At 38.7% G+C, this 15,967-nt stretch overlaps 1 protein-coding gene across 4 annotated transcripts in view; it reads right to left on the bottom strand.

Moving 5' to 3' along the window:
• EVC (EvC ciliary complex subunit 1) overlaps positions 1-15,967 on the bottom strand; it is a 59,008-nt gene that overhangs the window by 30,161 nt on the left and 12,880 nt on the right. For all 4 annotated transcript variants that reach the window (XR_008974578.1, XM_057426594.1, XM_057426593.1 and 1 more), the window contains 5 exons: positions 14,243-14,380; positions 12,232-12,390; positions 11,096-11,312; positions 8,709-8,857; positions 4,967-5,065 (listed from right to left, as the gene is read on the bottom strand). Coding sequence is in view for 3 of the 4 variants with exons in the window: in XM_057426594.1 (XP_057282577.1) it covers positions 4,967-5,065; positions 8,709-8,857; positions 11,096-11,312; positions 12,232-12,390; positions 14,243-14,380 (762 nt within the window). In the remaining variant the exon portion in view is untranslated. The remainder of the gene's footprint in view (positions 1-4,966; positions 5,066-8,708; positions 8,858-11,095; positions 11,313-12,231; positions 12,391-14,242; positions 14,381-15,967) is intronic.

Here is a 15,967-nt window from a genome sequence, read left to right on the forward strand (position 1 = left end):
CTGTGCATTTCTGTGTTCTGTCAGGTCAAATGAAATAACATTCTGGGTGACTGCTATCAGCAAAGGGGAATTATAAATGACAGTAAATTGTGTGGTTTTTATGGTTTTGATGTTAAAGCTGAGGAGAAATAATTATCTTACCATGGACAATGTAGTTCCCAACTGTTAACTGATCTACTTTGTGAATCTGCATGTCTGTTTTCTTAATAATGAACTGTTGATCACTAACCTCATTTCCCTTCTCCTTTCCCTGCTGCGTAAGTAGGAAATTCACAAAAAGAAAAAAAAGAAAATGAAATATTAAATATTGATGAACATCTCATTTGCTAAACTTGTGACAGACCTGGAGAGCTAGATATTAATGTTTTCAAAAGATCATAAGAAATGAGAAACAAAACAGTCTACATTATGGGGGTGCTTTTGCTGTCACCTAAAATAATACTACAGTAAAAACTTTACAATTGAAAAGCTTCCCAAGCTAGCACAGAACTGTTACTGCAGCACAATATCCCTTGTGTACAGGATAAATCTGCAGACTGTGTTTATGAAAATATTCGGCTGAGCCATTCAATTACCTCTGACAAAAGTCCTCTTTTGAGTTATGATACACTGTGATAGTCAAAATCACTTCTCCACTTTCCTGAACTTGCACTTCAAAAATTAGTTATGAAGCCTGTGTCTGAACTCAGACTATTCACCTACAGTGGACTATTTTACTCCACTAACGTGCCTGAAAAGTCCTACGCTATCACCCAAACAAAACTCATTCATCCACTTCAGGTATCCACAGATTCCATTCCAAATAATTTGATTTATTCATGTGTAACAAAACAAACCTACTCAATTATTCTGTGCAAACACAGTCAGCTTCCAGATCATTGCATTTTTACGTATTTATTCACCAATTTGGACAATTTTTTTTATGTACTGTAGCTTGCAGGGTTAGAGGGTTATATAAATCTATATTGATGAACTCACAAACTATGTAAGTGAGGAAAAAATAAAAAATAACAAAGGCCTAAAAATTTGAGAAGGGTTCAGAAGAACCTTACCATGTGAGAACGAGGTAAAGATCTTCTCCCACAAGTGAGAGGCACTTACAGGTAAGTGGCATCTTTTTTTCTGTCCCCAGGATATTGATTCCCTATTTGGTTGCATGGTGACCTTCTCCTTATATTTTAATATCACCTCTTCCATTAAAATTATCTTTGTACTTATTCATGAAACTAAGTCTGTCAGGCTTGCTTCCCTGCTCGCTTATGCTAGGACAAACCAAGATAACTATTGAAGTAAGTTGTCATTCTAGTGCACAACCGACGGAGGAATGGAGAGTCTAAACTTGTTATCGCATGCAAGCCTTTATCACATATAAGACATTGACAGGTCCTTTTCTCCTAAAAAAAAAAAAAAAAAGAAATAGAAAGGTTTAGTGGCTTTCAACTACAGCAGATAAGGACCATGAGCTTAGGGCAATGGCTGAGCACTTTGGCTTCTGTGCTTGGTTCAGTGAGTTTGTCAAGAGTGCAATCCGAAAATGCAAGCAATTCTAGCTTGTTATCTACAGTATGAGTTTTGCTACAGTACTTAAACGGGGGTGGATGGTTTAGAAAGTTGATATAGGATGGAGGCACCTGTATGCTCTAAGAGAGTGGCTTTGAAAGCTGCTAGTAACTGCTGTTAGCTAAAGGTATGCCTGAGGATAGGACCTAACTTTAGGTAAGTTGGTATTACGCATCTCTCCAACACCGGTGCTGTTACAGTACATGAACTTACTGGATATTTCTCCAAATGGTCATTTGTTTGAACCAACATGGCTGTTCTTTACTAGGATACTGGTGCTTATAAATTGCAATATTGATGATGCCCGAACAACTTGAGAGCTTGGATGTGGAAAAAAAAAACCAAAAAATCCTACCATGGTTTGGGTTCTGTTGCCATTAACATAAAAAGCATGGTGTGATTCATTCCAGTTCTAGGGGTTTCCAACCAAAGTCAAGATGGCAATGGGTACACAAGCATGAAATTGTCTGGAATCCTAAATCTTGTGAGTACTGGACAACACAAGTTTGTTCAGCCCGGAATAGGTAGTAATTCTTTAATCCTGGACCAGTAGAGAGTATGAGATGCTTGGGAGAGAAGGCATATAGGATGCTATCGCTAAATTTTCATTATGGAAACATTGTGATAACACTTTTCCTCCTCTTGGATTTAGGAAATTATCTCCTATTAAGACATCTCAGTTTTATTTCCCTTAAATGCAACAGCTATTTAATTCTGTGTGGCGGAAATCTTTTAACTACTTTGTGCAGTTTTCAAAGGCCAATTTTCATTTACAACAACATAAAAACTGGGCTGAATATTTAATTACTTCTAATTCTTTCCACTCTGTGTTTACAAATATATTAATGCATTTTTTTAAAATGTCTTGCAATCTGTCTGTAGATGTCTTGTGGACCACAAGCTGTGGAATATTCATCTAAGTATCTGTGGAGCATGCCAGGGTGAGTTCAGAGAGTTTCACTCAGTTTTTTCAGTAATATTGCTAAGCTTCTGTTTCTACTAGAATGGTATAAAAGAACAGAATACAACTCTCCACTTGTGAACTCATTTTCCTGCCTTCTAACTTACACTTAGTAACACATGCTTTCAGTGATAGAAATATGGAGATTAAGTAAACAGAATGTTTAACCAAACATTTAATTGAACCTTTTCTTTGCTCACAGTACGGAAACAGCAGAGTCCAAACCTTCCAACAAAATGCAACGCAAATGACTATCAGCTAAGCTTTAGGAGTACAGGCCTTCCGGAATGACACCAGGGAGATTTGCAGTGTTTGCAGATGTTCCCAAACTAGCTGGCTAGTTTGTTAGCATCTAACATTCATAGATGTTCTACACATCAGCTAGTCCAAACCTGACCGGGACACAGATCTTGCAGCACAGTGTTGACTATTGCCACGTAAGGGTTGCTGGTACCCAGCTGGTGAGTCTAATGTTTGCTTGCCTCAGTCTACCTCAGCTGCAGTAACACCACTGCACCATGGAGTACTTCAAATCACTGCTGCCTTCACATGGGTATCTTGCCTTCCCCACTGGTAGGAGTAAAGTTATCTCCCTAGCAGAAACACAGAGAAACTAAGTGAAGAGGCAAAGCCCTGCTGCCCAGGAAAAGGTTTCTGCTTGTCCAAATGCACTTCTCTGAAAGTGTGGTAGAGCAGGGAGAGAAGCAAAGGCACTGCAGTTGTGAGATGCAACCCCCTACCTTAATGGCAAATCTATTTTTGCTTTTATGCCCCAGGTAATGGGCAACATATGTATAACTACTGCACTTACCTCAGCTGTAGAAGTCAGAACAACTCCATCTACTGACAGCAGAGCTATGCTTATTTGCATTTCCTCTTCTTTCTAACTTATGCTGCTTACAAGGTATATTCAGAGGCAGTCTGCTCTCCTAAAACAGTCTGTAGTAACTGTATTTAGGGTTAAATGGAGACAGTGCAGTTGCTCTTTATGTTAAATGTCACAATAAAAATGTTTTGTAAAAGAAAAAAAAGGTGTAAATTAGGATTTGTGGGCCCCTATTCAACATATGCCAGCTGGATCACAGTACTTGCAGTTTTTCATGTCTGGCAGTGTTTGTTTGGATCTAGGAATAAGAGAGCAGCTGTAATATGGCATATAATGGCTTAGACCTGGGTGAATTGGCAAGGTTCAAGTTTATGCAGCTCTCCTGGCAGCTTGGCAATTCTATAAAGACTTAATTCACCCAAACCAATTTTTCTTTAATGGAAAAGAAAACTTAGCTAACAGTGCTGAAACAAATAAGATTTTCAGTCTGATCTTAACGTCACTAAAGCAAAGTACACAATAAAGGAAAGCAATATAATTTCACAAATGAGGTGGAACTGCACAGGGTAAAAAAGAATTGTTTGGTCTCCAGAATCTTCCTGTGAATTGAGGAAGGAGATGGATAAATTAGTAACTCTGGAGAATGGACTGCACATAGCAGCATCAGAAGACATGATGATTCTACTTAAATTATACAGCTTTGTACAATTAATCTACTCTAATTCACTGGCACAGCCATCCAAGCAAACTTTTCCTTTCTCCAATCCTTTCTCCAAAGTAGTGCTTATCAAATATCCTGTTGCTTGCACTATTACATAAAACCATGGCAAAACTACTTGTTCTAAATACAGTTGCTTTGATTTTTTTATCAATTGAATTTGAAAAAGTGCATTTGGACTAGTGCTAATTAAGACTGTGTGGGTATCTTATCCTAATATAATAGGAACTACAAGTTTCCATAATACCCTGATCTGGTCATAATTAATCATGACAAGGATCCTGTTGAGCTAAAAGTGATTTGTTCCAGCCTAATTAAAGGTCACTGCTAGCTGGTTTTAGGCTTCATGAGATAGACTACGTTATCTCACATTTTCAGTGCAGACAGGAAATAATACGGTGCAAAAGTATGAAGCATTTACATATTTTCCAAATCAGGAATATAAAGAAATATAAAATATTACTTATACCAAAGATCTGAACTTATTTCAGTGAACTAACTAGTGTCAAAAACAACTTCTCTGAGAGGAAGATAAATGAGAGAACTATTTTTGGAGATAAAGTGAAGTTAACTAAGAATAGTATCATCCTACCATGGTGCAGAGGAGATAATTATGTTACATAAATGAAATGTATCTCCTGGTAATGTAATGCCAGACATATATGCTCTCAGCATTATTGAAGCCTTGTCAGCCACCACGAGGTTAGGAAATGTAGTGTGTTGGGAAGATCATGGAAAAGGCAAGCTAATGTGGACATCTGTGCTGTCTTGAGGTTTGCCAGAGCCACCATGGTATCTCCTGCAATTTCTCAATCCTTCCCAAGGCTGGACATTGCATAATGGGGTTAGAGGATCTTCAGAATTTATATTAGTAAATGACATATATCACTAGAGATGGCACCTTGTAGAGGTCTGCAATAGCCTCTGTGCTCCCGCAGTCATCCTCCTCCTCCAGTTCCCACTGTGCTTGCCGATGCTTCTCTAGCAATTCATGGTAAGCCTAAAAGAAACACAACAGCTGTATTTAAATAGATGAAAAAATTTTGATAGCTTCTTGTGATTCTCTCTTTCCTTTCTCTGATCCCTTTGCCATGTACCATCACAACAGTTAAGTGTTCAGCTGGAATTGTAAGTCAGAGGGACATTGCCTTACCGCCTTAATTTGAGCACACCCAGTCTTAGATATGAAACTCCATAGCCTAAGCAATTTGGGTTAAATAATATGTACCCAATATTGTAACTGGCACTTTCTGGCTTGTGTGCTTCATTTGATCATTCGTGTATTTTCTGAAAGTAAAAAAAAAAAAGCAAAAAAAACAACCAAGAAGAAAAAAAAATGAAGCAAAAAAAAGTGCTCCTTTTCCAGTGGAAAGAGAAGGAGACACATATTAAAATTCAGAGCTGCAGCAGCTAAATCATTACCATCCAACTTGTGTTCAGAACAAACTGATGTGAAGAAAGTTCATTACAAACCCCACCTTCATAACCGGCAAGCACTCTATATTCAGCAGAAAGGTCAGTTACTGCTGAGACTGCTACCATGGTGGTGCGAGCCTTTTGATTAGGTGCAGGGGGGAAGGCAAAGAAGAAAGGTGCATTTGATGGGTGCAACTCTGGGCTCATGGTGAGGATTCAGAACCAATACCTTCACTGGGCTGGCTGTGAAACCATGAAACAGGTTTAAAATACCTCCTCAGTTCTGAGGGGACAGTTTATACAAAATAATTACTGGACTATTTAAGTCAAAGCATGGGAGTTAAATGGGAAATACATACCATTTTTTTTATTCTTCAAAGAGTCTCTGGACTCAAGACCCCATTTGTTCTGGGGGGAAAAAAGGCTCTCTCCACTGTGGTAGCAGAAAGGCTTAAATTTCTGACTTTTATTATTTGCACACAGACATTTGAAAATACTGACTCAGTTGTATTCTGTCATGCAACATGAAGAGTAAGTTGCCCATTTCTACTTGCCTGTCATAAGCAGATCACCAGTGTAAAGTTTAAGTGTATTTGTTAGCATTCCTAAAATGTACAGAACACAGCATTTCTTGCACAAAGCTGTGTGGCTTTAAATTAATAGGGGAGAGGTCTTAAAACAAAATTTCTTAAGCTTTTTGGATGCATCCAAGAGATTTGAGTGATGTATATAAAGGAAGTACAGTCACAAGTGCTCAATGGCTACAAAAATGTGTGACAGAATTATCTGTCTCAAGTTATGAAAAGTCAAAGATGTAAAATGTGCTCTACTCTTTAAAAGTGTCTGAAACCTTTGGTTTTGAAGTGAGGTGTTGCTGCACAGGTGTTGCATACAAGAATATTTGAAAAATCATGGCAGTCAGGTGAAGTTCCCGATGACTGGAAAAAGGGAAATATAACCCCCATTTTCAAGAAGGGGAAAATGGATGACCTGGGGAATTACAGACCAGTCAGTCTCACCTCTGGGCCTGGCAAAATCCTGGAGCAGATTCTCCTGGATGGCATGCTAAGGCACTTGACAATCAATAAGCTGCTTGGTGACAGCCAGCATGGCTTCACTAAGGGAAATCCTGCCTGACCAATTTGGTGGCCTTCTATGATGGGGCTACGTAACTGATGGACAGGGGTAGAGCAGTTGATGTCATCTACCTGGACTTGTGCAAAGCATTCAACACTGTCCCACATGACATCCTTGTCTCTAAATTGCAGCGACATCAATTTGATGGATGGACCGCTCAGTGGATAAAGAACTGGCTGGATGGCCGCACACAAAGAGTTGTGGTCAATGGCTCAATGTCCGGCTGGAGACCAGTAATGAGTGGTGTCCATCAGGGATCGGTGTTGGGACCGGTCTTGTCTAACATCTTCGTCGCTGACATGGACAGTGGGATTGAGTGCGCCCTCAGCAAGTTTGCTGATAACACCAAGCTGTGTGGTTTGGTTGATACCCTGGAGGGAAGGAATGCCATCCAGAGGGACCTCGACACGCTTGTGAGGTGGGCTGATGCCAACCTCGTGAAGTTCAACCATGACAAGTGCAAGGTCCTACACCTAGGTTGGAGCAATCCCAGGCACAGCTACAGGTTGGGCAAAGAAGAGATTCAGAGCAGCCCTGTGGAGAAGGACTTGGGGGTGTTGGTTGATGAGAAAATGAACATGGGACGGCTTCAGTGTGCGCTTGCAGCCCAGGAAGCCAACCATATCCTGGGCTGCATCAAAAGGAGTGTGACCAGCAGGTCGAAGGAGGTGATCCTGCCTCTTTACTCTGCTCTTGTGAGACCTCACCTGGAGTATTGTGTATAGTTCTGGTGTCCTCAACATAAAAAGGACATGGAACTGTTGGAACAAGTCCAGAGAAGGGCCACGAGGATGATCAGGGGACTGGAGCACCTCCTGTATGAAGACAGGCTGAGGAAGTTGGGGCTGTTCAGCCTGGAGAAGAGAAGGCTGCGTGGAGACCTCATAGCAGCCTTCCAGGATCTGAAGGGGGCCTATAGGGATGCTGGGGAGGGACTCTTCATTAGGGACTGTAGTGACAGGACAAGGGGTAACGGGTTAAAACTTAAACAGGGGAAGTTTAGGTTGGATATAAGAAGGAAATTCTTTCCTGTTAGAATGGTGAGGCACTGGAATAGGTTGCCCAAGGAGGTTGTGAATGCTCCATCCCTGGCAGTGTTCAAGGCCAGGTTGGACGAGGCCTTGGGTGATATGATTTAGCGTAAGGTGTCCCTGCCCACAGCAGACGGGTTTGGAACTAGATGATCTTAAGGTCCTTTCCAACCCTAACGATTCTACAATTCTATGATTATCCAATTCATACAATATAATTGAAGAACTTGGCCCTGCACTACAAAATTGCACTGTTGAGATCAATAAATTTTGACAGTTTATTACAGCTGGAATCTGAGTCTTCTCATAGACAAATTTATCTAAGTTATTAGATTTCATCAAAAGTTTAATGGTGCTGGATGTAACCACTTTAACCTTAAACTATTTCTTTTAATGAAAATTGAGGATTGATTTTTTTTATTATTATTTCCTAATAACTTGGGTCTGTAGTTCTCAGCACTTGAAGGAGTTTTGCAGCTCCCAGCATTTACAGCCAAGAACACTGATCTCCTATATGTATTCTGAACTATAACAATGGAGCTTTATAGAAAATACGGCCAAGAAAACATTACACTGGCCATTACATACCATATTAAATTATCTATGGCAAACCTTCTCTAATATATCCTGCCAGCAATCATAATGAATTTTCCCTCAGCTTACGTGAAATTTGATAGTCTTTTGAACTCAGTAACCTCACTCATAGAAAAGCAATTACATCAGTGCAGCATGCTTTCTTCTGTAAGGCAGGACAGATACATTCTTCCAGAGATTTCCTATGTTGAACCAAACACATAGTATCTCAGTAAAAAATGTTTTCTACAAAACATGTAATCTAGCATTAATACCCTTCGGCATTTTGTTCCAATGCAACAAGACCAATACTGGAGAAAAAGTCTCCAAGCAAACCTAGGCAATAAGGGTCTGACACTATCCTCCTGGTGCTACTATGCTTGACTCTCAGGGAGACTCAAAAATCACAACTTTATTGAACAGGGAAGAATCTGTAATATATTTAAAAAATAACAGAACAGTGAAAATAAGCTTTTATGTGCTCACCTTAAGAAAATCATGAACATCTTCATTATGAAAAGTTTTACTGAGGAGACTGCCTTGTTCAGCTTTCTGTCTGTGTTCGAACTCTTCTTTCTTCTTTGCACAGCTCTCAAGTCGTTTCAAGATCAGGTCTTTGCTTTGCTGGATACATTCTGAAGCGTAAAACACTCATGATTAGATACCACAACTCCACAGGGAGAAATTAGCATCTGCTATTGTCACACAACATAAGCTCACAGAAATCTGTTAGTGAGTGAAAGAGGCAAGTAATCACCATGGAGAACTTCAAATTTAAGTCCTACTCTGACAGTCTTTTTAGATGTGAACTTCTGGGTTGTTATATGGCACTTAACTTACCAGGTTTTTGGATCACTACCATCCTGCACCCTCCCTGTCACTGGTGCTGCTGCTCATGCAAAGGCAGTGTGTTAGCTCAAGAAACAGATTCCCACCTACAGGACCCCAAAAGAAGCGGCTCATTACCTAATTGCAGATATGCAGATGCTGCTGCAAGGACAGAGGCAGCAACATGTGGCATGGAGAAAAGATCCAGAGCAGTGCTAGTTCAGATTTGCCATACCAGCCTCCCAAAGTAACTCATCCAGAAACCTGCAGCAAAAGTTAAGTCCCTCTGATCTTGTACTTGTACCATGAAATATTTGGGACGAAGTTCCTCCCCTCTTCACCTCCCCTATAGGTCCAAGTGATTTACAAATTCCTGAGTCTATCTGGACCCTGTGCGGAAGAGTGGAATTGGTGCTTTCAATGGTCTGCAACTACATCCTGTCTCACTGCCTGTCCACCTAAGAAGAACTTTGTTCATTTCCCTCCCCTTGTCCTTCCCTAGACCAGTATTTCACCCCAACTCAGGCAGCTAAAGGGGAATGCGAAAGAATAGTCTTCTGTGGTTGCTGTTCTGCCACATCATGCTGTTGCAACTATGAGAAATTACTTTGTGGAGAAGTAAAGGAGTTTATTAGTACAGCACCAAGCAGTTTACTTATCCTCCATGCTAATTTATTGTGCTTATCCACAGGCTGATGATACACTAACAAAACACTTGAAAGTGCACTGAAAGTATAAGAAAGCCTGTAATAAAAATGTCACCTGAACAAACAGCAACTGTTGTTTTTAAACACTACTTGATTCTTTACTACTTCCTTGTTTGTTTCCTAGGAACACAGTCTTGCTGGCTTTGTGTTCTGCTTACAAATTATAGGTACAGTTCAATTTATGTAGTTAGGAGCTCATAAGCAAGGTCAACACAGAGTCATATGTGAAAATGTTGCACTCCAGATTATTTTTGGTTTTACTTTTTTAAGCACGTTCCATTTCCTGGGCAACCAACCAGCTATAGCTGACCCTGCCTGAGTAAGGGGGAGATGGACCAAATGACCTCACGAGGTTCTTTCCAACCTCAACTGTTCTGTGATTCTGTGAACTCCTGATTGAGACATGGCACAATTTATCAGCATGAAGCCTGAAAGTGAATGAGCAGCACTGCAACTAGAATATACTGCAACAAGACTACATTCATTCTATCTAGTTCACTGAACTCTAACCCTAATGACATTTTGTTAGGACAATTTTCTTTAAATATGCCCACTAGTAACAGAAATGGTTCTGGAAAATGTTTGAGAGTAAAAAACTCCTCATTTTTGCTGAATGTGTACTATAATTTTCCATGAGTCCTGAACCACTGAGCCTTTGGTACAGCACCTATCAGAAAAGCTGGGGGTATGTTTCTCAATATGCTGGGCATTAGGTAACATGCCAAGTGACATAGGGAGAACCTTGTCAGTCAGTCAGCTTAGACTGTTATAATTGTGTATTTAACAGGCGACATGAAGGCGTGCAACAGGAAGAGGAAAAGACTTCATTTTTAAAGTATTTTTAGTCTCATATAGTAAAAATCAGGTTTATATGAAGATTATTTGCCTTAAAATTATGTTTTCACAAGAGTGATAGCACAACTATGTTTTGTGTATCTTCTGGCTCCACATGCTAGCAGGAGATCATAAGACTTCTGCACATACACAGCTATTACTGTCCTTCATGTTAGCCAGTATCATCAACAATGTCAAGTATCTGGGCAGTAAATGGAGAAATCTCACAGATACTTGTAACAAATGTGACTGCTCTTCAATCTTCAAATTAATGAAATAAGGTATAGATCATGTGAACTGTAATTTCACAGTAATGCCTGGAACAAGACTTAAAAGGCTTAAAGCCGAAGTTTCCATTCTAAGCATCCACCCATCACAGTAACAGTGTTTGCCAATTCATTAATAAATTTTTAAAACAGAGGAGAATAGTGCTGAAGCTATAATACGCTAATGAGAATTTATACCCATATTTGTTAAGTCATGATCTCTGCTCTATGTACTCACCATTACTGAAATGTGCCAACTGTTCCCAAAAGGCCTTGTGCAGATCTGTTAAAAGTTCTTCCTTTTGTCGGACTGAGAGATTATTCTTTACAGTTAAATGGTCCAGAATATTTGATACAATATTTAATCTACATTTGCACTCTTCTGGTATATAGGACTTCAGTGAATCAATCATTTTCACCATAAGCTCCCTGTTGAATAACCTTTCCTGAATGTCCTAAAACAAACATTAAAAAGCCCTGTTTAGAAACCAAGAATAAGCCTTCAGTTGTGCTTGTCATTTCACTGAGATTTTCATTCACAAACTATACAGAAAACTAAGGAGGCTTCCCAAGACCGTGTGAATAACAATCTCCTGTACTTAAATTGTGACTGGTGTAGGATAGCAGTGGGTTTATTGCATGCTCAGTTGCTATTTTCATACCAGGACAGCTTAGTTTACTTAGCTGCTCCAATGCAAAACTAACAAGCTAATAATTACTGCACCTTTTTATTGGTAAACCAAATAAAACTAGCTATCCCTTTATTCTCCACATTACTAATAAAGGCAGTGGGCCAGACTGATTGTAATGTTAATCTACAAATTAACTCTTCCAGTAAGTCCTGTGCAAAATGAATAAAGGATGTTAAGATTTAAAACAACATAAAGCACAGTGCTGATGCATTTGTAAACACATCCTTCCCTCTTAAGACTGTATCACTAAGAGATGCTAAGGCTTTTCGATTCCAGTTAAAGTCACTGGACACAGAGTCACACAGAGATTTATCGGTGAAAGTGGAATAAACACTTTGAAACAAAAAGAAATGTCCTAATGCTGAGGACAACAATTCTTCTTCATGATTAGATCTAGTGCTCTTGCTCGAGCATGCTGGCTGCATTAGTATCGCTTTTTCCTAACATGACTGCCTCAACACTATTTTGAGCAAGAGAACTCAAGTGCAGAGTTCATCTTTGTGTGAGTCTTCCTAAATTGCAATGGAAGCTGAGCTCTTTACAACAAAACTGAAAAAGGCAACTGAAATAAGGAGGCTACATCATTCCTGAGGCAGGACTGACAGAATCTGTACAATTGAATCATTCTTTGTGTTCAGATTGACTAAATCTCTCTCAACTTTTATTTCTTTTTGTACTTTACCATTGCCTGCAAATCTTGAGATTCACATAATAAGCCTTCTACTGCAATCATCTTCTCGGTCAGATCCATCATTATCTTTGTTGCTTTGGCACTTGAGCATTTTGATTCGTCCAAAAAAGCCTGCTGGGCTTTGTCAGTCTGCTTCCAGAAACTTTCCATCTGTAGAATATGAATAAAAAAAACAATCCATGCTTCCTTATCAATCTCTAGTATTTTATTATAGTAAGAGGCATGTAAGTCTACTGAGATAGAAGTCACTGAGACTACAGACAGCTTTCAGAATTAATTATAGTGAACATTTTGTAAAGCTAAAGAGCCTATTTTACTATATGATGATAAACATATGGGTGGCACATAACCAGTAGGTCAACTCTTTTTTTAAATGTAGTAATTTGGTATAACTTGCTATGAATTTGTTGCTAGTTCTCTGCATATTGCATCTCTAAAAGCCAATCATGTTGTTAGTATTAATGGTTAAATGAAAAGGAGGTAACAAACTGCTGCCCTTTTTCTGGTAAGTCTGTTTAGCTATAGGAGCAGCCATTCCAGTCAAACAAGATTTCTGCTAAAAAAGGAAAATTGAAAATTGACAGTTTTTCACAAAGTCTTTCATAGACACATGCTACACAAGCACTTTATTACCTGTACTGGAATTAAGTACTTATGCAGTATCAGTGCAGTAGATATGCTAATTCTGATACATTATCATATGGGCATCTCCGGTTTTAAGCTCCAATCCAACAAACAGGACTGAGCACAACTGTGAATATTCTGTGGTATTCAGTGGGATTACCAGTATACATAAAGACAAGAGAATGTATTCATGAGCAAGATTTGTATGAAGTATCTGTGAGTGTGACTACGGCATCTGTGAGTATGGCAAAAAAAAACTTTACATTATGCAGGTCCTGACTATATGAATCGGCATACAGGGAAATAATTTTCAATATGGATGAAAAGCATCTGCTGGCTTAAGAGTGCCAGGCCCACTGAAGGATGACTGCTACTGGTGAATAACTGCCTCATGTTGCTCAGCAAGGCTGCCAGTGTTTTTTTTTATGAAACTAACTCTGGAGGACTCTAAACAATCAATCTTTCACAGAGCAAAGTTAAATTGCAAAAGAAACTTGACACAGGTGTACCATCATTACCAGGACTTCCACTAAAAAGTGAAAGGTACAGAGAATCAAGAGGAAGCTGAGAAAATTCCCAGTGAAGCACTGAACCACTAGATATGAAAAAAATATTTGCTCCTTTATAAAAAAAGCCCAAGGCTGAGATGGTGGCCTGTTTACTTCACGGCTGAAGTGCCACAGTCAATCAGCATAGGCAGCTCACAGAGCCATCAGTCTGACTAGTCAGTCTTCCATTTTCATCAGCCATAAATTTGCTCAAAACTCAAAAACAGGACTGGGAACTAGAATACCTGCCAGATGACTCAAGTTTACTGGAAAAAATATACAGCATATTTTTAACCGCCAGTTTTCTAGCCTTCAAGCTATTGGATGTAGTGACACTAGTGATGAGAAAGAAATTAATCTTTGAGAATCAAATGCTTGCTATCAAACTGTACTTTACATCAACGACGTAAATGCACATAAATGTGCAAAACATACTAAAAGGTTATACATTAATTATTTTCTTAGTATTTATTTGAGCTGAAAGAGTTTTATAGTCTCTTATTACTCTCTTAGTTATGGAGGAATGAAGAAACCAAGGTGCTAGGATAAAAGTCCTAAAAGGATATACGCAGGCTTAAAATAAATCTTTACCATCTGGCAATCAATAGACATTTCTCAGCTCTAAAATCAGTGTGATAAAACAGCTTTTGTATAAAAAACATACTGGTTCCCAAAGAGAGTTGGAAATACTTTGCTGGAGCGATGCAAAAATGCTTTCAGGACTCATGCACATCTAAACTGCAGTGGGCCAGCCAACAGTTGAAAAAAAATAAATAAACATTCCCCATTAAAGAATTAGATTAAATTTTAGAAAAAAATTAGGAAGTTACATTATCTATTACGTGCTCAGAATATTCCCTTTCTTTCCTTTCTAAATCTGCTAAAGTCTGGTACTCTGAATTATGGGCTCCTGACATCTCAGTATGCTGGAGTCGAGACTCAAGTTGTCGCTGTAATTCTTCAAAATCCTGGAAAAAAAAACACAAGTAGTATTTTAAAAAGAAAGAACAGACATAACTTCTAAATTCAGGAGTGAATTTGTATGTCCACTCTGGCTCGTGCCTAGGGAAGCTGAACAAGAGCATTCAGAAAGTTTTGTCTCTGGATAATGAACCTTCTGCAACAAGCAAAATAAAATCAAGGTATATGGAACTGCACTTAAACTTATGGTATACGGCAAGGAACTGCACTTAAAACATATGCTATATGGCAAGAAACTGCACTTAATACAAATACATACATTTCCACTCCTATGTGAGTACAATCAAGACTGTTGTCCATTTCCACTGAATTCAAGTTTTAGTAAACACTGCTCCACAGCCTTCATATTAATAATCCTTTGAACCTATTCACAAATGTTATATTGTAATGCACATGCCCCATCTTAAATGGCAGCTATGAGTGCCATTCATAGCTGTACACACTGTGTACACTGTTGAAAACCACAGACAGCATCCAGATATGATCATCAGATAGTGTTTTCTGCAGTGCTAGCACACAGGGATGAATACACCTGTAATGCTCATAAGGGACAAATTACAGGCTACCTGATTATACAGGTTTGTAAAATTCTTTGAAATCAGGATGACTTTTTCTGAAAGCTAATGATACTGACATATAGTAGTCTTCTGCATTATCTAGTAAGTTAGTACTCAAATGGATAATTCTTCAGTTGCTGAAACATGCCTTACATAACAAATATTTACTTTTAATACCACCCAATTTTGGGTGTCAATGCATTAACTTGATAACCTTATACCTTAAAGAAATGTGACCAGATTTTGACAAGCTTCACAAACAATTTCATCAAAATCTCATAATTTTTTCTTAACAATGCAGAATAAAAAGAGGAAAATGCTCTCTGCAATAGATCATAAAACCTTTCAAGTTTCCAATGTAGTATTACATTAAATAGTTTCCAGTGTCACTGTGTTTGCTTATTACCAATGTCTCTTTTACACAGTATTTTTATAACCAGCCTTGCTGCTTATATGATATCCCAGCTCGAAGGCTGCCATGTTTCCAAGACCTTTCTCTTCATAGTATAGGACACAGGAATCCCATATTGACACTTAAACAACTGGACTACTCGATAAATTACTGCATCTAACAAACATGACAAAAAACCTAAAAAACTAAAACTAAAAAAAAACCTAAAAAAATTTAGTTTTCGCCTTGCAGCAGCTCAGTCAGATGTATGAAGATACTGGTGCCATCCACGCCAACTGAGGGTTAGGCTATACTGGAAAACATGTCTGATCTGTATTACCTCTGTGTACAAGTCATTACCAGAAGGAAAAGGGATTTGCACACCAAATCTCATTTTTTATTTAGTAAATACAATCAACTTTAATACTAAAACTGAGGATTTAAGTCAGAAGACTGGTTTTTAGGCAAAATGCATTCTGAGATAAGATACAACTACAGAGATTCCTGATATTAATTCACAGATTATGAGACTGCACAAGCAAAATAAATCTCAACAACTAGAGTTGACAAGCTGATAGGCTCATGCCTAAATGTGGAATTCTATCCCTATGTAAGAAAAAAATTGT

Source organism: Pezoporus wallicus, unplaced genomic scaffold, assembly GCF_028554395.1.
Source record: "Pezoporus wallicus isolate ANWC-B61680 ecotype Strahan unplaced genomic scaffold, APGP_CSIRO_Pwel_v1 scaffold_13239, whole genome shotgun sequence".
NCBI classification, from domain to species: domain Eukaryota; kingdom Metazoa; phylum Chordata; class Aves; order Psittaciformes; family Psittacidae; genus Pezoporus; species Pezoporus wallicus.